The sequence below is a fragment of the Spea bombifrons genome, chromosome 1 (genome assembly GCF_027358695.1).
Source record: "Spea bombifrons isolate aSpeBom1 chromosome 1, aSpeBom1.2.pri, whole genome shotgun sequence".
NCBI classification, from domain to species: domain Eukaryota; kingdom Metazoa; phylum Chordata; class Amphibia; order Anura; family Pelobatidae; genus Spea; species Spea bombifrons.
In genome coordinates, this window is record NC_071087.1 from 153,070,221 (window position 1) to 153,095,295 (window position 25,075).

The 25,075-nt window shown below is 39.0% G+C and overlaps 1 protein-coding gene across 1 annotated transcript in view; it reads right to left on the bottom strand.

Annotated features, from left to right (window-relative positions):
* Window positions 1-2,254: 2,254 nt before the first annotated feature.
* EGFLAM (EGF like, fibronectin type III and laminin G domains) overlaps window positions 2,255-25,075 on the bottom strand; it is a 37,421-nt gene continuing 14,600 nt past the window's right edge. Inside the window, exons 7-23 of the mRNA XM_053448113.1 lie at window positions 24,872-25,038; window positions 19,732-19,847; window positions 18,360-18,723; window positions 15,175-15,275; window positions 14,030-14,130; window positions 13,545-13,689; window positions 12,597-12,786; window positions 12,398-12,523; window positions 11,058-11,301; window positions 10,134-10,245; window positions 9,510-9,626; window positions 8,420-8,600; window positions 6,782-6,860; window positions 5,888-6,031; window positions 5,458-5,541; window positions 3,715-3,818; window positions 2,255-2,681 (exon numbers count right to left, since the gene is read on the bottom strand). Coding sequence (XP_053304088.1) covers window positions 2,527-2,681; window positions 3,715-3,818; window positions 5,458-5,541; window positions 5,888-6,031; window positions 6,782-6,860; window positions 8,420-8,600; window positions 9,510-9,626; window positions 10,134-10,245; window positions 11,058-11,301; window positions 12,398-12,523; window positions 12,597-12,786; window positions 13,545-13,689; window positions 14,030-14,130; window positions 15,175-15,275; window positions 18,360-18,723; window positions 19,732-19,847; window positions 24,872-25,038 — 2,530 coding nt within the window. The 3' untranslated portion in view covers window positions 2,255-2,526. The remainder of the gene's footprint in view (window positions 2,682-3,714; window positions 3,819-5,457; window positions 5,542-5,887; window positions 6,032-6,781; window positions 6,861-8,419; window positions 8,601-9,509; window positions 9,627-10,133; window positions 10,246-11,057; window positions 11,302-12,397; window positions 12,524-12,596; window positions 12,787-13,544; window positions 13,690-14,029; window positions 14,131-15,174; window positions 15,276-18,359; window positions 18,724-19,731; window positions 19,848-24,871; window positions 25,039-25,075) is intronic.

A 25,075-nucleotide genomic window follows, 5' to 3' on the forward strand; every position in this document is an offset into this window, starting at 1 on the left:
ACGGGAAAATTCAGTAGCATATCGGCTTTCTATTACAATTTACTTTGTATAAACTCACCCTTGATGTTATCGCTCTCGACGCATAAAGGGTTACATGTGTAATGTAAATTACAAACTGAATTTGGTAATGCCTCTGTCATTTGAATGCATGCAGCCCGTATACTATTGAACACTATTGACATTTACAATAAAATGCCTTTGATCTCCAATATCTTTTTTTTTTTTTTTTTTTTAACAAATATTTTGTGAACAGAGAACATTCAATCAAAAATTTTAAATAGCCAAAATTCATAAATCATCTGCATTCATACATTGCTTATAACACAAACTGGTCCATAAAGTAAAACTTTTTTTTGAATTAAAATTAATTTTAATGACAAAAAAAAATCTCAAATTTTAACGTTATTTTTGATGTCATACCATGCCTCTCATAACAAAAATAAATTTCACTAATCTACTTCTCTCACTTTTCTTTCTTCTAGTAAAGTGGGCTGGAGGGGGGTTAACAGCATGGCTAATCACACTGGTTCTACATTCAACAGAGAGGGGAAGAATTTCCACGGTAACGGGTCGCCCCCATATAATCTTCATCTAGTGCGGAAAACCCTTTGTGGTGGTATCTTTATGCAATGTAGTCTAAATTTGATTATTATAATTATTATCCAAAAAGTCACTTGAACAAGTGAGTCCCAATATCAAGTAAATATAACTATTTGAAAGCATATAGATCAATCTTTTAATCTGTTTAAAAATCCTTAATACATACATGTACATTTACCATAAAAGATGTGATCGGTGACAGACACCATAAAGCACACACTTCCATAAAACAGAAACACATTAAGTTGTGCAAAAAGTATAGCGTCTAATTTTTTTAAAAGTACATTTGGTCAAGAATTCGAATGTTTTGGTTTTATTAAAAAGAAATTTCAAAATTATTTACAAAATGTCTGAGTCTTTTCTACAAAGTGGGCTGGGAATAAAATAAAGTACAAAAGGGGTCAGGGTGCATTTTATGCAGATTTTTATCTTTGGGTAGCGAGGCTTGGTGCACAAAAACACACTAAAGTTCAGTTCCTAAACAAAGATTTCTAAAAGTGAGGAGAAAATATCGTTACTACAGAGGTAGAAATTAATTCTGTGACCAGCATGAATTAATTTTAATAATATACACTAAAAAAAAGACGTTTTAGGTCAACTCAAAGGAAACTTTCATCTTTTATTAGTCAAAGATTTAGGAACATAAAACAATTTTATAACCTTTTGATGGTTTTATTGTTAGATTTGGAAAATGTATTTTTTGTTTAAAATTTAGGAGCATTACATTTTTTTTAAAAAAAACGTTTTTAAAATGGATTCATAAGGTTACAACGTTAATATATTTTCCAATAGAAAAGGGAACTTCCAAAATATTAGTGTCCTGTATGATTTTATAAAAACACATTTTGGGGAAAAAAAATAATGAAGGTTATTGCTACATTACAAAGATGAATTTGAACCAAAGCAACGCCTGCACCCTACCTGGGTCCAGCAATGTTTATCCTGTAGACAAAATACTAAGCACTTTAAATATGGCCAATACAATATCTTTTTAAATATCTTCTCCCCACTTTGGGGAAGAAAGCATGGATTGAGAGTAATAGTGAGAATTTTCCTGGAAAATATAATAGGACATACTGTTTCATCTAACAGCTATTAGAACATTAAATCTATCATTAGCAAAGGAAAACAGAACGGTCACATTTAGAATTTCATAATCATAAACGTTATGTTTGCTTTTTGTTAAATATAAAAGTCACAAAACACAGTGACGCGTTGAAAGCTTCTAAAAACAAAAACGGAAGCTATTCCCGTTGCCATGAGAATGTGGTGGAGATATCGGTTAAAAAGGTAAAGTGGAAGTTCTGGAACTATGAATATGAACACCAATTTAACACAAGAAAGGCCACAGACTGAGCTTGTAACCAGACCCGGACTGGCCATGTGGCACATACCGGGCAAACGCTTGGTACGCTGGTGGCCTACAGAACCACCTGTAGCATGCGGCTATACACTACATTGGGCGTTAAAATATAGCATGCGGCCACGTGTACCCAGCAGCCAGCTGCACTTACATCATCTGTGCCAGCACCACCTTGTGATCGCCGGTCTGGCCCTGCTTATAACATTACCTTTCCTAATTCTTCAACATATTATTGAGGAGAGTCTGCCGGTACATGCCAACATTTTCAGGCCCATAATGACCGGTTGGGCCAAGTAATAAACAACTATGAGCTACAGATTTGGGGATCTTTCTATGAGAAAGGCACATTCTTCTCACTCAAGTTACAAATTCATCTAAAGCACAGACATTTTTAAAAAATATTTAGGATTATTCTACAAAATAATAAAGAAAAAAAAAAAAATAAGCATCTGGTACAGATATTTTTGGTGACAGCTTTCTGCTTCGCTGAAACGCATTTGCGAACTCTTCCAGAGTTCGACGAGTGGTAGGTGTCGCGATTCCGCTTGTATAGTCCGTCTCGTCTACTTTGCCCCACACGTGTTAATGTTTTTGCCGTCTGTTGCGTCTTCTACCAAAGAGACGTGGAAGTCTGTGGAAAGTGTGAAGTGGGAGATGCATCCGATCAGGCCTCCCATGTACTGCCTGTTGGTGTGTAGAGCGATTTCCTTCATTCCGCCTACAAGATGACAAATTTTGAAAGCATATATGAACACGACCAGACAGTATTATAGGTCCACAGAAAATAAGTCCGAAAACACACAGTCTCAATATCTGATTATTAACCCCTTAATGACAAAGCCTGTACATGTATGGGCTCAAAATGCATTATCAATGGGTTTAAGGACTGCCCAGTGTCCTTAAGGGGTTAAAAAAACCCACAATGTGCCACTTCTGAAAGAACTCATCTGTCTATGAATGTTGCCACATGTGTAACCATTAGAACCTTGCATATAATGTTTCACTCTATCCCTCTTCTTAAGTGATAAGTGAACCGTCTGCTTAATAGCTTTTAGCATAAATACATTTATCAATCTAGTACTATTTGGCTTTAAATCTGTTTGACAATATTTGAAAAGTAAGTATTGCCGACCAATCAGCACTAATCAGAAACTGTCGCCTTCACAGATTTGAAACGATACGTAGCTTATGCCAGTGATATTTCAGTGACGTTGTTTTGGAGATATTTATCGTAAAAGGGACTATTTTACCAAAAAAACTGACGTATGTGGCCAAAGGTGGCAACATTAGCATAACAATTAATTTCATTAAGTCCTCTTCAGTTTCCAAGCCTGAAATCCTTTCCCTTACTTTATTATTATTATTATTCTTTTATTTATATAGCGCCAACAATCTACGCAGCGCTTAATACAATACATATATTCAAGGGGTCTGACAAGACGAGAATTGACAGACTGAGACAAACCGATACATCAGGTGGAGAGAGCCCGGCTCGCAAGCTTACAATCCCATTACAAAGAATATAAGAACCAATCAACTTCTACCAAAGAGCAGTTACTTTGAAGAACAAGAGGAATAACTTGATGTGCAGAAAAATAGTATGAATCCAAAGAAAAGGAAGTTAAGACAGCTGCTCCTATGTAACACACATTAGGTTGGGTTGTAACCCAATAATATTACATTTTAATCTGTAAACATTATTTACAAAACTGTTTTTTGTGTTTTTGTTTTTTTTTGGGGGGGGTACCTACCAATATAAAGGTCTCCATTAATGTTCAGCTGGCGCATCAGACCAGGGGATTTTCCTGTTCTTGCACCATAGTCATCTACCGTCACTTTCCCCGACTGACCATCTCTGAAACACAAACGCACACCACATGTGGAAAGCAATAACAAAAAACACATATCCCAATGATTTAGCACATTTACTGGTAAATGACTAGGTGTATAGGAACGTTCGTATGTTTTGTAGTTTGAAAAGTAATTTTAGGATTGCTACAGTATCTCCTCCGGTGGATCAGCCCTTATGAAAAATTACTGCAGTTTTTTCTGAAGTAATACTGCAGTTTTTTGGACATGAAAAAACTGCAATACTGCACTTTTACTGCAGTATTACTGCACATTTACTGCACTTATTTTTTATATTGCAAACCTACAGTTGTACTTCAAAGTACTGTAGCTTTATTGCATTTGTACTTCCGTACAAAAATAACTGCAGTAAAACTGCAGTACAGTGAAGTACAAATGCAGTAAAACTGCAGTAAAAGTGCAGTAATACTGCAGTAAAAGTGCAGTATTGCAGTTTTTTCATGTCCAAAAAACTGCAGTATTACTTCCGAAAAACTGCAGTATTTTTTTGTAAGGGAGTGGCCTGTTACTTTGATAGAAGTACCTGTACTGATGACACCGTTCGCACCGGTACATCGCCTGGGTCCAGAATGCTGACTTTGTGCACCCACATTCTGACAGAATTTGATGATAGAGTCCATCAGTCCAATAAAATACAAAGAGCAGCCATTGCTGTTGAGTTACCAACTCAAACCCTAATGATATACTTCTTTGGTTATGTGTAACAACAAAGCACACCAGATCCACCCCAAATCAGTCATAGGGTGACTACATCAGTTGTTGACACGTATGCATTTCCCATGTTGCTGTGTGAGTCACTGTCGTAGAATAAAGTGGTTGATGTGGCCACTATATTTAGTCCGTGTCCATGAGTCTACATGCACTTACAAAAGTGTATCAAATATGCAGCACACATGCAGGCATGTGGATATCTGTTATTCATAAGTGTGCAGGTATGTTTTGTTACACATTACATGCAGGGCCGGCCTGACAATGGAGCCGAGTGGGGCAGCTGCTCCAGGCGGCACTTTTGAAGGGGCGGAACTTTCCCACCCCAAGCCTTTTTTTTTTTTTTAAATCGGAAGAGTGAGAGAGAGAGGGGCGCCGAGTGGTTTTATCTCACCAAGTTGTCGGTACCCGCTCGGCGCCCCTCTCTCTCTCTTCTGCGAGCCCTCTAGCTCGGTCTTGGTGCCGGCTTGTAATGCTGAGCGCCGGAAGATGACGTCATTTCCGGCGCTCAGCACTACAAGCCGGCACCGAGACCGAGCAGGGAGACTCACCGCAGGACTGCTAAAAGGTAAATACAAGGGGGGAGGAAGGGTAGATAATGGGGGGGCAGGGAGAGGAAGGGTATATAATGGGGGGGTGGTACTTTTAAACTTCGTCTCAGACTTGACCATGTGGTGGATCAGCTGGCTCTGATGGGAACCAAAGTTTGACCACAGATACAGGACTGTATGTTCCAAAACCACACTCTCTCTTTTTTATGGGACATTATAAAAAGTGAAAGATTTCCATATTCTTCCCAAAAATAATATTTGGATAAATTCATTAAAGTTTCCATTGTGGCCGTAGAGCACCGTCATCCACATTCAGTACAAGCATCTGTCTTACGTTCATGAAGTCTTAAAATAAAAAGATCTTACCGAACAGCTTTGACTCTGTGCCACCTTCCGTCACTAAAGGATCCATTCACTATTATGGAAACCATGCCACTTCCCAAGTTATAGCTGCAGAGTTAAGAGATTTAAAAAATACACATTTTAAAAATAACAAATACACACAGTATAAGGAAAAGTGTTTTTCGCTATCCCAACAATCACAAGAATCTAGAACTAAGCCTCCACAGCAAAATAATAGAATTACTATTAAGTAATAGATGATTTCCTGAAGCCATCATAATGGATCTGATTTAGAAGGTCAAAGAGGCTGCAGAAGAAACCCTAACAGACAGGGGTTGTTGGAGCGTAACAACATACGATAGAGCTTTATGTACATGAGATTAATAATGTTGCAACTTCTTTATGAGGCGGTTAAAAATATATAATTTGTGTTTAGCAACATAAGCCTAGATACCTAAACACTATGGTTCCGTCTTGTAGACCCAAAGAAATGAAGTCACTGTTTGCCTTCATAGGACTGTCTCCTCTCCACATGAGCAGACCATCCTTCACATTTGTCTTAAATCTCATGAATATGTTTGTTCGGGATCCAGATACTCTGAAAGGACAAAAAAGGGTTTTGGGGCTTTGTCTATTGATACATGGCAGCAGAAGATAGCATGACAAATTGTGATACAGGTTGCAGAGGTACTAGAAGCCACTACCCTTGATTAGTTACATCGCTTCCAAAATTCCATTAGTTTCTGTATTTCAAGGAAAGTTCTCTGGGGCTTTAAAGTCACTTAGGGGAATCCTCTGGGATGCATCTGGCCCATTGACATCAGATCCATTTACGCTGTGAGGGATTTGTAGACCAGGAGGATTTTTGGGGCCGCTACGACTGCTAAAAAAAACAGGAAGCCAATGGGCTCAGCCCATCTGCCATCAAATTGTATGTTTTGTTTTTATGAAAAAACACAAGCCGTTATGACCAGAATCATCTAGGGTGAGCTTATTGGCCATTTTTCCATGACACATACGCATTTCCTATGTTGTTCTTGTAAAAGGTTGTCCCCTGAAATACGAGACATGTAGTGGCCAATGTGAGTTTGACATTGGCCAAACTCACAGAAGCGAATCAGTTATTCACCAATGCATTCCAGATACAGCAGGGGGCAGCACTGTACAAGTGGTGGTATATATGTGGATCATATCCACTCTCCTTGTGTTCTCTAGTCCAGTTTCGTTGTAAGTTCACATGCATGTCTCTTCTCAACCTTTCTGACAATCTGTCTTAATCATCCCGTTACATACACTGTGAGGTTCAACGTGTTCTGTTTTAAACCAATTGATAACAGTAATAACTTGCCTTTTGAGAATTTCCCGGTTATCATAGATAAGATAACTACGTCCGATGAACTGAGGAATTTCGATTGCTTCAGTGATGACTAAGAAGAAGAAGACAAAAAATGTCTACAGTCAACAACACAATTCGCCATCAGCTGAAAATTGTCTAGTAATCTGTTGAGTAAGAATATTGGCCAAAACTTTATTATCTGTCTCTGCACTGGTAGGAAGAGCCTTCGAAGAATAAGCCCATGTTGGCAGCACCACACTGCCATCTACTGGTGGAAGTGATCAAATGCACCTTCTACAGTATGATGAGATGGTGCCACACTGCCACCTATTGACAGAAGTGTGTAAATACACCTGCAGCAAACAGCCACATATTAATGGAATATCAACGTTTTTGTCTAAACAAACTGTTTCTGGTGCAGTTTGAAAGGAACATTTCATTGGTTACTGTGGTGATAAGACATATTTTCATACAGACCATCATGGAGTTTGCAAAGAAGATGTTGGATAGTTAATGGGTCCAAAAAATGGAAAATGTAAAAACTGTGAATTAGCTATTTTTGAGGATGTCAAAATCACAAAGGTACAGAGAATCTACAAGGACTATGGTAAATAAACAAGAGAATATCTTGCATGTACACAGAATCTTTCCTTCTGAAGAAGAGACCTCTGAGGTCCTGAAAGCATATGTACGTTTATATCAATCATCTAATTTTTCAATGCAGGTGCAGATCATCTGTGGGACATACAGCATCTTTACAATTTACAGATGGGTTCTTACAATGATCAGCATTGCTGTCCAAAGGTTAACAGTACTTACTATTAAAGCAGTAATTCCCACATTCTGCCGTAAGCAGCCAAAAAAACAGAATATTGCCATATAAAATACAAGGAATATCATAGCCAGAGTATAGCGCATGCATTGCATATAACACAGTAAAAATGGCTAAAAACTGCAATGTATTAGATTGGAAAAGTCTCACTTAACCTCATCAAACTTAAAAATAATTATAAATGTATTGAGTGTCAGGTGGGTTGAATAGCATTCAGATGCTCAAAGGCTTACGTTACGGCAACCAGGCATCATACAGTATTTGATATTGTATAACATAGACAAAATATATTCCACCTTTAATATGTATACACCCATGTGTCACACAGTACACACATAGTATCACATAGTACACAAACAAATACACATTCCCGCTTAGATGTTGAAATTCTCTGCATATTACATGTAATAAATGCATTCATACACACTTAAACACAAGAGGTGCAAGAATGGCTGTTAAAGGATAAGGGCAGATGTGCTCTTCCCATCACAGGCATCTGGGTATGAGTGCAATTTTTGGTTTATATGCGGGGTGGCACCACCATTCATCTCTCTTATCCTTTTCATTTTTTCACATTCACTGCTTCTAGTATTTCACCCTCCACTTTTAACCCCCTGATCCTAACCCTACAAACAGCCCAATTATCCATTATTTGCTTTCCACTGCTTTAAATAACACGGTAGGCGTTACAGACTTTCCCAATCATGAATGCGACATGAAGAACGCTGGCTTTTATAAAACATAAAACAGGTTCTTACATGTAATCACTTCACTATTATACACCATTAACGGGCACTTCAAATGTCCCATAGCGCTACCTTTTTGGCAGTTCTTGCCATCAAAGCCTAAAGGGCAATCACATTCATAGTTATCGTGCTTGGGCCTGCAGCTCCCTCCGTTGGCACAGGGCATCGTGGCACAGGGATGGACAGCATTCTGCAGGTTCACCCCGTAGCTCAGTCCATGGACCAGGTTGATGATGTGGTCATTCAGAATAAGCTGTGGACACGACAAAAAAAAAAATAATATTATTATAATAATGCATTATGCACACTAGGCACATGCCCAGGGGCTCCTGAGCTCTGCGTGGTCCCTGGTGCTCTAATGGATGAACCACCCGCCAAACTGCCATGGGCCATGTACCTGAGAGGGAAGAAGATTTTGGTATGTCTGTGATAGCCTAGAGCTGCTCAGGGGTCTTAATTTGTTTACCATAACTTTCAAACTCCCAGCAGTTGTCCCATAAATCTATTTTGATTACTGAATTCAGGGCCAACACATTATAAAGGAGTTAGCAGCGCTCTTCAAATACATTTCCCCGGAGTGAAGTTAAAAGCAAACTGTACGTCTGCCGGGACATTTTCATGTCAGTTGTACAGAATGACATTTGGGATTTGCCATCACCATAAACTGCAGGGGAACAGATGGCTGTAATCGGCCAGGTATGGATCAAAAATGCCCAGGAAAGGGAACTCATAGATTTATTGTCTGCCTGATGAGCGAGTATCCAGAGCACTAAATAAATGTGAAGCAAACAGGTGCGTCTGTGTACTTGAGGAATGAGACGGGAGAATAAAGGGTAAGATAATGAGCTACCCATTTTACCAAAATTACCTAAACTCCCCTCTTGTGGATTAACAACACAAAACAGACATAAAAACAGATAAGAACCACTCGGCCCATGTAGTTTGCCTAACGTTACAGACAGCGCCGGACTGGCAATGATGGGGTAGGTTTCGCACCTAAGACCAACGGCCACCTGATTATCTAAGTGCGGCCGACAGCTATGGTTTTATGCTCATGTAGTATATTTGGCCGCACACTGAGCGCAGAGGGCGGCCCAGGTGTTCGAGATGGCCAGTGTGGACCTGGTTAGAAAGCAGATCTCACCAGCTGCGGAGTACCCACCTTCTGGATACTTCCAGTGAAAGGTTTCAGGACCCCAGAGTTCTTCTTCACGGTATCATAATTAGGAACACCCCCGATGTAAATATCGGAGTTACACTTTATCTGAGTGAACGCGCCCTGAAAACATAACGGGAACGGTCACCAACACACCTTTTATCATCATTAAATTCATTTATTACAATCATCTTTAGGTTATCAGTTTGTTTAGCAATCCGCGCAAACATTTCGAGATACTGCTTTAAAAGTAAATGACTTAAAGAAGCTGAGATATGTGGCAAATGGTGGCACAACTAGCACCCCAATTCATTTCCTGCACTGAAGAGATACAGTAACGTAACATAATGCAATGGGGAGGAATAATCATGTAGATCCTGAGGCCAGAGATGGCTGTTTTTTTTTACTGTTGTAAAGTAGAAAGATACACAATAACCTCATCACAGATATTCAAAATTCGGATTCAAAAATCTTCATAAAATTGCAACCTCTCCCCAAAGCAATGCGTTCATTATGGGCAGGACAACCCGTAAATCATTTATACGGGATCTATATAATGTGATGAGTATTAAGCATCTAAGACATGCAGTGAATGTGAAAACATTGGGGACGAGGACAGACTCCACAAACCTCGGCCATTCCTTCCACTTGGTTCTGATCGTCTACTTGTAGGATTCCGTTCTTAGCCGTTCGAGAGACGCGGAGCTCGTGCCACTGGCCAAGGCTTACAGGGTTTTCACTCCTGAATTAAGAGGACAAAGCTTCTGATTAGCTTATTTTATGAAATAGTTAAAGCGCTTTAGTAAAGAGATATGAAAACTCTAGCTAGAAACGTATTATTCCCAACAGAAATATGGCAGATGGCAGATAAGAACCATTCGGCCCGTCCAGTCTGCCCATTTTTCCTGATGTAAAGACTCAGATCTTAATCAGTCCTCGATCTTGTCTTAGAGTCAAGATAGTCCCGTTTATCCCATGTATGTTTAAACGTCCTCAATTTATTAGTCTCCACCACTCTTGATGGGAGGCTGTTCCACCTATCTACCACCCTCTCTGTAAAACGTCCTTACATTACATCTAAACCTCTGACTCTCTACATTTAGAACTCTTGTTTTAACATTTCTACTTTGACATAAACTTCCCATTTATGATTTTCCATACATTCCTTGTAAATGTAACTTAAAACTACCATGTTTGACTATAGATGGACCAACAATGTCATATTTTGGTCTTGTAGAATAGAAACATTTGGCAAAAAGTTACAAGTCGAACCCTAACTACACTTTTTAGTGCCCTGCAGGTGAACAACGCATTCCTCGAGCCTTTATAACCAAGAGAATAATCCCAATTAATTAAGACAGGGACACGTTGAGGATATCCACAAACATTTTCCCCATTGTGGAAGAAAAACACCAAAAGTAATTGTCAGCATATTTGGTTACGCTGAGATTTAGTTAATGTAAATTCACAGAAATAAAGCGTAAAAATGATTTTATTACACGTCGGTTCCTCTTAAATGTGCAATTGGAGGCTCCGTGACCAGCTTGACCATACCTTATCACTGCTGTTCCTGAGCCACAGTCAAATCGTAAAACCACGTGGCTCTTCACCAAAGTAATAGAGATGAAATCCTTGCTCTCCGTGTCGTAACTATACATAACGGTTCCATCCTCTGCGTCCGGGCGGAACGTCATATCAAACTCCATGAAGGAAAGGTAGTGCTGCGTTCCGAACGGCCACTTTGCTACAGCAAATGATCGATGAGTTTCACTGAACTGAGGTACGGCCAAGGTGAACGCTTAAAATGACAAAAAAGAGACACAGTTGTGTTTTACAGAAAAATCTAACGACACAAAATAAGTAAAAAAAATGTGTATACGCCACTGTTTGGGGATCACTTAGAAATGTTCTTGTTTTTAAAAGGTAAGGCAAAATGTGTCCATTAAAATAACATGAAATGGATCAGAAATCCAGCACAGAAGGGGTTAATGCTGTAAATGACTTTTGTTGCTGCAAATGGCTGATTTTTAGGCGTACAGAGGCCCTTTATCACTCCTGTGTTCCGATGGCCCTTTATCACTCCCATCACTCCTGTGTTCCGATGGCCCTTTATCACTCCCATCACTCCTGTGTTCCGATGGCCCTTTATCACTCCCATCACTCCTGTGTTCCGATGGCCCTTTATCACTCCCATCACTCCTGTGTTCCAATGGCCCTTTATCACTCCCATCACTCCTATGTTCCAATGGCTCTTTATCACTCCCATCACTCCTATGTTCCAATGGCTCTTTATCACTCCCATCACTCCTGTGTTCCAACGGCACGTTCTGTTCACTGATCCAAATTTAAATTTAAAAGGCTAATTAATCGTTAGAAAACCCCTTTTCAATGATGTTACAGCTAGAAGTGTCCTAGTTTTCCGTGAAAACAGCTCGGTTACCCCAAACCTTTGAACCATTCAGTGTGTGTAGATTAAATGTAATTTAAACAATGTAAGGTGGCAAGTACCAAATCTTATTTATCTCTATTTTCCCAGGTGGTGTTTCGATTTCAATATCACAGCGCAGAACTGTCCTTTCCTCTTGTGGGGAATAATAATAATAATAATAACGTTAATATTTACATTGAAATTTTTTAAGGAAAACTAAAGTCATATATTTAATTTTTCATTATTTATCATAGGAAAGGAAATCTGACCCTGGTTATGAGAAGTTTATAGATGATTTGTATAATTAGATGTTGTATTGCTGTCTTTTGGCCATCAATCAAGTAATGCATGTTCACAGATGTCTAGATCTCATTGTAACATAAAGAAATATTACAAGCGGTAAAGCAAGTGCTATGAAAGATATACAAAGCGCTAATCACACACACATCTATCCGAGTGGCTTTACCTCGTTCACAGTGTCTCCCCTGAAATCCGATTGGACAAAGGCACGTGTAAGAATCCGCTGTCTTCGGTATACACGAGCCGCCATGGGCACAGGGGTTATCGTCACATACCCCAAGGCTGCAGTCACCTGTTGGCAACAAACCATTACTCAAGGGTAATTATTTTTAACTAGATTAATAATAGCGGAAACAACGACTTACCCACATCTGCTCCGCTCAAAGCCTTGCCGAGCGGCCAGGGTCTCATGTCAATATTTCTTCCGTTGACAGTCAATGACTGGACGCAGCCTTTAAAGCCACGGTTAGTTCCGGCTGATTTTACCAACCAGTAAGCGCTGGGAGCCCCGCCGAGGTAGAATGGGGTTCGGAAGGTGATTTTACTGTACTGACCCTAAGAAACGGAAGCGATCAGACTCATAAACCAGTTCCCTGCGTTAGAACCAGTTATCATGGGCATCTAAATCCATCGAAGACAGAATGGACCAAACAATAGATCTGCCAGCATTCTGACGAACATCATGGGAGATACAGTCAACTAACAGCAACTACCAGCAACTACCAGCAAGTGCATTCTAGTGCCAAGACATACCCTCACTTCACTTATACTCACACTCACTCATTATGGAAAAGACACGGGAAACTCAAGTCAACAACTTTCAAACTGTTAACGAGCCTTGTTTCTAACCCGTCTCCATGTTTCCACCAAATATCAAATGATATTAACTGGCAATATTAAGAGATATTTCCTGGGTGTCGTATTTAATGACTATTGATGGCCAATCATGTATGTATCACAATCCAGAAAACCCCATCACCAGGAACCTTCGTATTTAAATGACATTGTGGGATAATTAACTTCATCAAAGGCTCCAGTTGTATGTTATTGGATTTCCACCCTGTTAATTCTGCCAATTAAGTAGCCAGTCGCACATGTTTGTATCAAGGCACATGTTCCAAGGCAACACATATGGAGCACACAAGAGAGAGCGTTCTAGGAAACCTCCAGATCTCCCTCCATTCTCCCCATTCTCGCCACGTCTTTATCTTTACTTTCTTTGTGCTCCATCCCTTTTAACCCCTTGCTTTATCATTATCTGACGTTCATATTATAAAAGAAGTTCCAGACGTATAGGGAGAAGCTGAGGCTACCTGTGATTTTCCTGATACAGCCGAACTGTTATCGAGCCTGAGCCACCCGGTCAGCCCTTCCCTGTAGATGGTAGCCGTGTGCCAATGACCCAGTTTGATTTTACCGTGGCTCGTAATTACTGCAGCTCCGGTGCCACAATTAAACCTGACAAAGCAAAACACAGACATGACCCATCATTACATTACATTTGATTTATTGATTCCAATGCGCTGATAAAATATCAATAACATAAGCCATGACAGTAACATTAACATGTGCAAAACACATACTGGTACAGAATGGATCTACTCCGACCTAGCTGGAGCCCAGGCTGTAAGATGTTTAAGCTCGTTTGAGGCGCCCCCCCCCTTACTTCTTGTTTCCGTACGTGAAATTGTTATGTTATATACTACTTTATGTCCTGTTTACCCATTGTACAGCGCTACGGAATATGATGGCGCTATATAAAACAATAAATAATAAAGAGGCGTGACAGGTGGCTCACCGAAACTGGACACTGCGACGTATTATTGCCAGTGACATGAAATCCCCGCGACCGTATTCATTCTCTCCGCAGTACAGAAGTAATCCATCATCTCCTTCAGCCTGGAATAAAATAGGAAGACATGCGTAAAGACTCCGGCACGTGACGGACCTGGGGAACTGGATCTCATTTAAAGTGACTTATTCCATAAACTCTGTTATTAGTTAAATGCATTAAAAAAAAACACAATAATGTTATATTAATAAAAAATATGCTTTCCAATAACCGATGGGCAACAGCACTAGCTTAGGTGGAAACATCATTTATTGTTACAAAGAATCACGACATATTCTCTGTCTGAGAACCAATATCACATTTCTATGGGGACACAACACCTTAAAGCAGGGGCGTCCAACCTGCGGCCCTCCAGCTGCTGTGGGACTACATCTCCCATACTCCTCAGCCTGCCCCTGAGCTGAAAGAGCATTATGGGACATGTAGTCTTGCAGCAGCTGGAGGGCCGCAGGTTGGACACCCCTGCCTTAAAGGAGCAGCTCACCCACGGATCAAACTTGTCTCATGTCTCACTTTGGCCGGCTAGTGCACCTCTAGCTGAGTATGCCAGGAAGATAACTTTTCCCAATTTACTACAGAGATGTTTTAATTCAGGAAGTGATGATTGGGAATGACAATGGATTTTTATTAAAATATAAAGACGGGGGTGTCAGACCACGGTGTGCCTAGAATACCACAAATACCACATCAGGCCCTGCCACAGGGGCACATTTACCATAAAATAAAAGTCTGGTTTAGAGGTAGGGTTCACATATTTTCTCTTCATCATACAGCACAATTTGGATTGGTCATATATGAGGACGTAAAACATTATTTTCATTTATACAGTTAGGCATATCTATAAATGGGGATTCTAGTGGAAAAAAATGGGCATTATTTTTGATTGGACCCTTCTAATCTATACTATATCTATATGACTGCTTCTCAAACCACCAGAATCATTATATGTATAATAAATATAAATATGCATATCTCTATATATATATATATATATATATATATATATATAATGTATATATATATGTAACCCCCACTGTTTCACTGTTTCGCGTGTTTTGTTTTGTGACCTCTACAAACATTGGAAGACTTACCCTGAATTCTACAGAAATCTGAAACATCTGGTAGGAGTTCTTTAATGGTTCGAAGGTCATGTATGAATGCCCATAGAACTGAGGATATTGCACATTGATATCTAGGAAGAAATACATGAAAATGAAATACATTACATTACATTAAAAAATTATCAAGCAACAAAGTGTCACATTATACATGCCATCATTTTAAGCCAACTTTTTAAGAGGGATTTTTTAGTTTGTTCAGCGGGCGATGTTAATGGCATGGTAAGGGCTCTTCTGGGCTATCCCGGTGCCTGCCAATGGGGGTAACCCATGCTGCGATCATAATATATGTTATGGTGACTGTAGAGTCACAGAGAGGGCAGGGTGGTTAATTTTGTTATCACATGTCAAGAAATACAGTTTGCGTAAATACATTTGATAACACATTCATTTTAAATACAAAGCTTTAACAAATATATTCAACTGAACATTAAAAAGACTAGAACAAAACCGTAGTTAAACATACAAAAAAAAATATTAATAATACTAATAAGTACAAATATTTCCGTGCTGTCACAGAGTCCTGCGATTCGAAAGCAGAAAGAGTCCATGTGTTTGATGCGATCTAAACATAATAAATTAGCAAATTGATTGCTTCCGTTGGCTTCAGGGAAGGTCAGTAAGAAGTTGGATTGTTATCCTGTGTTGGATTTAATGGCAGGGTTAACGGTTATTGATCTGTTCACGTGTTGACGATTGCATGGACCCACTAATCATGTCAGGTACTTAACGTTTAATCCTGCCAAACTCCCCACATCTGTGTGAGTATCCATACAGGATATCCGACGATGAGGACCTGGCACTTTAACGCCAGCGGCTGTCTGATGACGTAATTGTGGCTGACACCTGGATATGCGCGGCCGCTCACTGTGTTTTTATACCCGCATAGCGTGCGGTCGCGCATATCCCAGAGGTGGCCGCACACCACAGCGCCTGATCTGGTGAGTGTGTGGTGTTGTAGGCCAGCGGCCCATCAGGCATTTGCCAGATGTGCCAGATAGCCAGTCCAGGCCAGCTTCTGTCCTATTTAACTCCTTGCCTGGCTGCCTCTACCAAGTGTTAGCTCAGTATCACTCTCACTGATTAATTACAGCACAATTAAAGACTAAAACATGGTAAAGAAGCGGTTTCACACTAAATAGTGATATTCCTTAAGCATTACCTAGTTAGAAAATAATAATCTTATAAGATTTGTCTACATACGGTATTATCCCCTGAAACTGTTGGCGGATTTCTGAATATCTGGTTGCATCTCATCTGGTTTAACAATTTATTCGAATAAAAATGTGTGGTTAAATAGTTTGCCTTCATTGGTTTTACTTACGCTCATCCGTCTACAGGAAAGGCAGGTATAAGTAAACGCACAGATTTTAATAAAGAAAAATAGGAAAAACATCCAATGCGTGGAACTTTGTTTCTAATTTAGATTATGAGTATTTTCCATGCCACAGTTCTAACGCAGCTGTCCCACTGCTAGGAGGGGAGAATTTTATTTACAATACTATACAATGATACAATGATTTACGATACTATACAATAAAAACATTTTCCAAGCAAATAGATTGGCATGGATAGTAGGACAAATTAATGGGGCAGTAACGGCTCAGGATTCAGTTGACAAATCTGCTCTGCCCACACTTTGTTTGGTCCCTGCCAATATATTATAGACTATATATATTATATATAATATAATATATTATAGATCTACCATACGTACAAAATTTCCCTTACTCAATTAACCGCTACTTTCTGCTGAAGGACCATTTATACACAAGTCTCCCCGATGACAATTCTTAGCTTTCTCCATAGAGGGCACCGATCCCCTTAAATATAAATTCCAAAGAAAATGCATTCCACAGAATATAAAAATTGCCTAATTTGTCCATAGAAGTGTTCTTTACAAATTAGAGTTAAAATTAAATTAGAATGCACATTGTAAATGAAGTCATCTGAGCATCTGTGCACAACATTTTTATTTTTGGAGCCAGACCTTGGTGGAATTGCAATATTAAAATATCCCCATAAAAGTTCTGCATTATGTAGAGAGAAGTAAAAGAAATCTATATGTAATATTGTTTTTCTTTTTAATGCTCCCTGTCTCTCAATAACGGTGTTTAAAAGTTTACTGAAATACTACAGTTGCCTAGCAAGAGAGTCCTGTCAATCCCCCAAAGCCCTCCCCTATGTATTTCATCACAGAAGCCTGGCCCTCTAGAGCCACGCCCCCACCCGCCAGTTTATGCTCATACATGTGAAACAGCAAAGCTTTACAGAGCTACATTTACAGTGACGGCCAGTGAGTGTGACCCAGGGAGGGACCGCGTTCTGTGTGATAGGTGTGATGAGAGGTATTATAAAAGCTTAAAGGCAGCGCCTCTTCTGTGTGATGTCAGAGATGGGCAGGCTTAGCAATGAAGACAAACTGGTATGTTATTTTAAAAAGGAACACGCTTTTTAGGACGCATGCAACATTAGTACATAATATAAAAACTAGGAATGTTATGATAAAAGGACAAAGAAAATCCTTTATGTAATTCCACATGTAGGCAGATGGTCTTGGGATCTAGATCAATTTATCTAGAGGTCAAAGGAAAAGGGATGGTTATGAAAATGTTAAATAAAAAGTAAAAATATTACAGAAGGATTGCATATCCTTGTATGTCTGTTTTTATGTGAACAACTACATACTGAGCACACAAATTATCATACAATAAATTGGTATTTTCTTTAACTTTGTTTTTTTTTGTCCTTGGGATACTAGAGGAGGTAGCTTTATATGGTAATATCACTTCTTTATCAACCATATTTCCTAATAGGGAACAGCTTTTAATTTCACTGAATTCCTACATTAGAACTACGCATAGCTTGTGGAAGCGTAAGCCAAAAGGTGGCAGAATATTGAGGAAATCCTTGTCCTGATGTTATATCTCCCACCTTCTCCTTCCACCCTCACAAAGGCAGCCAGAAAAAGTCAGCTCCCCCCAAGAAGGACCGTAACTAAATAATATGGGAATAGAAACTTAATGAGAAGGAATAATCATCCAAATCGGCTCCTCCCGTCACACATAAGATGGATTTCTTATGCGTGGATAAACTTTATCTGGCTGCTTTAAGTGATACTCGTGTTCACTACATTGCTTCTTTACTGAACAACTTACCATCCTCACAAGTTTCTCCACCTCTTCCAAGGCTACAGTGGCACTGAGAGCCACCCCGGTCGTAATCATTGAGACAGAAGCTGTCTGCGGGGCAAATGGTCTCCTCACAAGTCAGATCGAAAAACCTTGGTGGAGAAGCCATACTGTTTCTTCTGGGAGTGCGAGTGGTGATGGCTTTAGTTGTAGTGGTGGACGTTCTCGTGGTTGTTGAGGGCGGCAAAGCCTTGCTGGTAACGGTGGCCGTGGCTGGAGACATAGTTGTGGTAGTCCGTAAGGGGATGATCTTTGTGAAGGTTGCAGACGTTCCCTTTGTTTCAGAAACTATCCGCTTATTCCCACCATTCACAGAAGTAAGGGGCTTCACCTGGGAGATAACATAAACATAAACATTGGAAATTAATCCCAATCATGCAATCTACATTTCTGTGCAACACTAGGAAGGCAGAGACACGGGCTCTACCAGGCTCGTAAAGCGTAGTAAGGGTAAAAGTTAATTTATTCATAGTTTCAGTTCAACACATAGAACCTTCAACAAGATCATTCATTTGTGAAATAGATGATCTTGAGAAAGGTCTTGTGAATTGAACTGTAACGCTTTAGAACTTGTTTCCCTTGACTTTCCCTTTTGTGAAATTTCATTTTCTTCTCACTGACTGAGCACATAGGCCACCTTGCCTGTCTTTTAGAGGGACATGTTATTTTTTTCATACAACTGTATGCGGTATGACTGATGGCCCCAAACTCTATTTCTTCTGTTCCATATCATTGATTTGACCATGGTCCACTCTCCAAACTATTCTTTCCTGTAGGGTGCATGATCCAGAAATTAAGAAAAGTGGCTGGGCAACACTGTAAAGCAATTACCATCTCCGACATGTGTTCTGGGCTGCTACAGTATAGGGCAACTGGGCTGGAGTTGCCCCAAGCCTGAATGTCGCTAGCGCTGCAGTGTTTTCACGAAACTTCCTGCCAACTTTTAAGAATTTTGTTTCACAGACTTCATACAAAGATTCAAGAAACAAAGGGCACGTCATGACGTAAATGTACTGCTACATAATAAAACACTTTGATTCACGTTATATAACGGGACGTGGAAGATCTGGGTAGAAACAGGTTTTTTTCAGTGGGCAGGAAAGTGAAATTTTTTGCATTTTCACTGTTTAGACAACAGAAAACTGCAAAAATATCAATTAAGCAACTGGATCAAAATATCGGTTTAGGCCACGCATTCAAATAAATGAAGGTTCCTTTAATCATTAACTCATTGCACTGCTGGTTTAAATATCCTTTATTTTTAGTTTATTGGAGGGAATAATTCTTGGTTGTTTGATCCTTGAAATAGTTTTACTTATCCAATAAAAAAACCACTTACTTCATCAATATAAATGTCATAATCCGAGTCGTCGATATTATATCCATCGTCATCACTTGGCTTAGGATCTGTTATATAACCGTGAACATCACTTCCGGATCCTAATTCCTCTGTCCCTAGAATATAGAGCAAAAATTCAAATACAGCTTAATTATGTTATGATCTATATTATGCTTTGTATTTACATTAAACAAAAACTGCCCACAATCCCAATTATCTAACCTCGTATATCAAAATTCCCAAACCTACCTTTTTAAACGGAGACAGTCCTTTGTATAGTGTGTCCTAACTTTCCATAGCACTGATCTCTGGGTACCCACATAGGGAACCCACATCGGAAGGATTAACGAGTCCTTATTTTTTGTACCCTTAAATCTCCAGGACCCACAAAGTTTCCATAGAGCTCTATTCTAAGACTAAGCTGCTAAACTTGGAAGAAAGTCGAAGCAACTTGTGGGCCCCAAGTCTTCTTCAAGCACAGATCCTGAGATGTACTTGAATCAGATTGACACCAACGAGGAATTCAGCTCAGAGGTCCTCAGCAAGTTGCATGAATGTGCACATTTTTACTCACTAAAAAGCAAGCATTGGTTAATAGCCACCTCTCGGTGCCCATCTTTAGAGGTTCAAAACGTGGCCCTGTGGGAGCTGCAATGAAGGTTTGATCTCCAACAACACAGACTTACATTAATTTTTTAAGCTCCATGGGCTTAAAAAATGGTGCATGACCCACATTGCCTACAAAAGTGGAACAGTGGGGCAGCTACGTGGAAGCTCACATGAACTTCATGTGCTCTTGGTATCTCCAATGGCTTAGCTCACAGTTCCCACCAAAGGTGAACCAATGTGACCTTTTTTGTTAAATGGTACAGCAAAACTGTTAGAACATACTGGGTGAGAAAACAAGAAATCCAGGTTTAATAAGAGGCTGAAATGGACTAAACAGGGCTGAACAGTCAAATGTAGACTAGAAACTGACACTTGGAATAAACTTGTTATTATTTACATGGCTGAAAGAGGTTCCAAAGCGCTGAACCATGAGAAATACATTTAGACTATTAGAAACATAACCTGTGTGAGCCCACAAGAGCTTACAATTAAATTTACTGGTAAAAAAAAAAACATCTTGGGCAGCTATTGACAAATCTGTGGGTTCCTGGAGAAAAATAATTTGTGCCTATCCTTTCATTTGTTTTTGCCCGGTATTTATTGTGAGATGTTTTATAGCAATTAATTTATTTATGTAAGGTTACAAAAGAAACAACTTTCAGTTCAATCAACATATATCAGGACTGCAGAGGTTCAAAGAGAAACAATCTTTCAAGATCAATATGAATGAGCATTGAAACCGAATTCAATTATACTGTCTTTAATAGGCTACAAGCTCGGCAAGGACATAACGATTATTTGAAACGTCTGATCGATGATGGCTGCATGCGCTGCTCTATTATACTTATATCCTGCTTTTGGCAACCCAGTAATCCCAATTTAAAGTAGTTCAGATAGATTGAAAAAAAAAATACATAATACGTCTGTACCCTTTAACGCTATAAACTCCAGCGAGAAAAGGGGTGAGCAGGTCAACCAAAATAGTAATAATTATTTAATATAAAAAAGTATATTACTATATAATAGTAATAATTATTAAATAATACAATAATAGTGTATCACTATATAATAGTAATACTTATCAAATAATAAAAAGGTATATCACTATATACTAGTAATAATGATCAAATAATATAATGGTATATCACTATATAATAGTAATAATGATTTAATATAATAGTATATCATGATATAATAGTAATAATTATCAAATAATATAATAGCATATCACTATATAATAGTAATACTTACCAAATAATATGATAGTATATCACTATATAATAATTATTTTATAACACCAATGGGACGGTCAATTTTCTACCTTTCCATCAACATCCATTTTAAACTATAGACTTTCTAATATTTTTGATTCTAGGTTGACTGTACTTCAGACCCCTGCACAGAGCTAAGTAAGGAGGACTTATAAGACATGTAAGAAACAGAAAACTGAAAACAAAAAGTCAAAGTCACAGCCTTAACAGTGGCTGTCTATATTTCAGTAATGGCTGACAGCTAGGTACCACAAATTAAATGCTCCTAGTTATGCAACCTCGACTAATAGTGACAATCTCCATTACGCCAGGATTGATAAAGCTCCACCTGCTTCCTCTATTGACTGAAACGAACTTGTAGAGTGATTAGAGCCGTGGCATTATCATATGAAGCAGACCCCATGCTCTAAATACTAGGGTGGCTCCCCACCATAACTCATCTTCCCACTTCTTATCTCCATAGTCAATGGAGTAATTGTTCAGGTTCCAGTATCAATGGTATCATTGTATCAAGGTAATATCTATATATCCTCGGGACTCCAGGTAACAGTCCAGGTAACAGTACTGAGCTTAGTGAGTTACATAGTTACAGAGTACATAAGGTTGAAAAAAGACCTAAATCCATCAAGTTCAGCCCTTCTACCTAACCTTCCTACTCTTGTATAAGAGTTGGGCAGCAGAAGCAGTTGACCCCTTCATGTGACCGTTACTCACAGCACGGAACTAGGGGCCGACTGCCCTGGCATGGAGATTTATTATTGTCTCCAACGTTGATGATACATTGATGATAACCAGAAATGTATCCACTTCAACCAAATGTACCAAAGAATTTGGCTTCACGATAGCTGTAGCTTGACCACTTAATCGCACGCTTTCTACTTTTTATGGGTTTATTCACTGAACTCCAAACAGGAAAACGTGACCTAAGATTTAATAAACAAATCATGTATTGGCCAACTTTAGAAAAATAACAAAGAAATGTTACTACATTTATGTGGCCCTTCTAGTCTGCCCTGCTGTAAAATGTTATTTTGGAAAGTGACAGATCTTTTGTAAGAACATTTTTTTAACCCATTCTGGCATCGCATACTAAAAAAACTTTTCCTAGATAAATTACATGCGGTTGAAACACAGCCTAAACTTTTTTTTTGTTTCTTCTATATTCGCATTGTTTGGAATAACAGCTCTGCTGGAAATGTTCGAGTGGTCCCCAGACACTGATAACATCTTTCACCATTTCCCTAGCAATATAAATCATAGTCTCAGAGGGCAAAAACAGCATTTTAGAGCACAATTATCGAGTACAGTCCTCCCAGATTACCGTCAAAATTTCCACAACGTGCCAAGTTACAAACTCATCGCAGATAAAGGGAATGTTTTCTATAAAGTGTTGCGACAAAATGTCATAATACCAAATCTCCTTATTTAACTGCAATTTTATATACATTTTTATTTGGCTGTATTATTAATTTTTTAAAGAAAATATTATATGCACTTAGTAGCATAACCTTTGCATTTGTAAAATGCTTCGTTCTTTGGGAAATGGTTATTAAAACTAAGAAGACATCACCATTACATTAGAATTAAACAATACTCTCTATATACCATTCTAATTTTTAACTGCCTTTAAAAGGCGACTTTTCATGAATTAATTGCATTTTAAGTAACCTGGAATGACCTGCATTATGCTTTGAGCATTTAGGGCACAGTTAATACATTAGCTTCCACCTGATTTCTGCACTAGATGAAAAATACATTTACAAATATTCTACCTAATGTATCGGTTTGTCTCAGTCTGTCAATTCTCGTCTTGTCATACCCCTTGAATATATGTATTGTATTAAGCGCTGCGTAAATTGTTGGCGCTATATAAATAAAAGATAATAATAATAATCACAATTAAATTGAGTAGACAATCAGGAAAAAAAAGTGCTTGCAGACTTTAGAGCCGCACTGGGAACAACAAGGCAGCACTGCCACTTTAAGACCAACTTCCGCCTAATGACATAAGTGTGGCCAATGGCTGGATATGAAAGGCTGCACGTTGCATTTTTTTCACTAATGCAGTGTGCGATTGGGCTAGAGCGTCAGATCAGGCAAATGTATGGCACTGTCAGCTAGCCGCCCTTTGGGTATTTGCACCAATACACTTCCTACTACATTAATAACTCCAGGGCTGGAACGGGAATTAAAAGCATCCCTGGAAATAACTGAATGCCAGCCCTTAATGTCAAGGTGCCATTATTGTGCAGCACATATTTGTGGGGTTTAATTATGTTCAGTCCCTACTTCATAAATACCCTACTACCCGCCAATATGCTGCCGCCACCTTCATCATACCCCACAACCTCACAGCCAACCCAGTGCCCACTCTCAGCCATGGGGATGTAGACTCGCTCTCTAACCTCTTGCTTGTCAAGTACAGCTAAACACCACCAAACATTTGTAATAAAAAATAAAATAATCTTTGTTCTTCCTCCTTGCCATACATGGTAACGTAAAGTGTGTTTTTTGTGTGTTTATAGGTCATTTCTATAACATTTACAAGAATTTATGTTGAGGCTTTGCAAATTCTTTAAACATCTAAAATACCTGGAATTTTCCTAAATAACAAAAAAAAACTAATTGTGATATATGCCACACTAAAGAGATAAACACCCATGAAATAGTTTTTAAAAAAAAAAAAACCTAATAATAATCTTTCCTTTGGGTTCACTGAGTGAGAAAATCTCTCTCGATCTAGATCATTAGGTCATAACGACACAATTAATCTCTTATGGTCAATGCTTCCATCATCTACAGGTGAAATGTTAGAAGTTCATAGCGAATCAGCATTCAATTTGGAGCCTGTAAAATGTCGAACGCTGTTTTGTGCAATGTCATTCTCTTTATTAACCCCTTAAGGACAATGGGTGGTCCCTAAACCCATTGAAAACAATGCTTTTTGAGCCCGTACATGTACGGGCTTTGTCATTAAGGGGTTAATACCGCAACGGGTGACAATATCAGTAGCTAGCGATCCAAATATAAGACAAGATGCAACCCCACAAGGGAGTACACAGAAAGGATTTGTATTTGTTCTGAAACCTTGAGATTATTACCTGCAGCTCAAATTTAATAAGGTTCTGCAAATCTCCGAAGTATGTCTGAGCTGGAAGCAGTTATGAGCTATTAAAGGTTTTTGGAAGAATTCACCTCAAATTGCTTGTAGAAAAGTTCCAAAAAGTTTTTTGTTGTTCACAGACTGTCGTTCCACTTACTGAATGTCCTGATGACTTCACTCGCGGGTCCTCGGACGCTCTCCCCAAACGAATTCACTGCCTTTACTGCAAACTGGTACTTGGTGTCTGGGGTTAAACCTTTCAGAACCATAGAGTCCAACTCCACTTGCTCTTTTATTTGAACCCATGCATTGTCGACTTCAGGCCTACAAGAAATGGAGATGGTATCATAGTTACTTACTA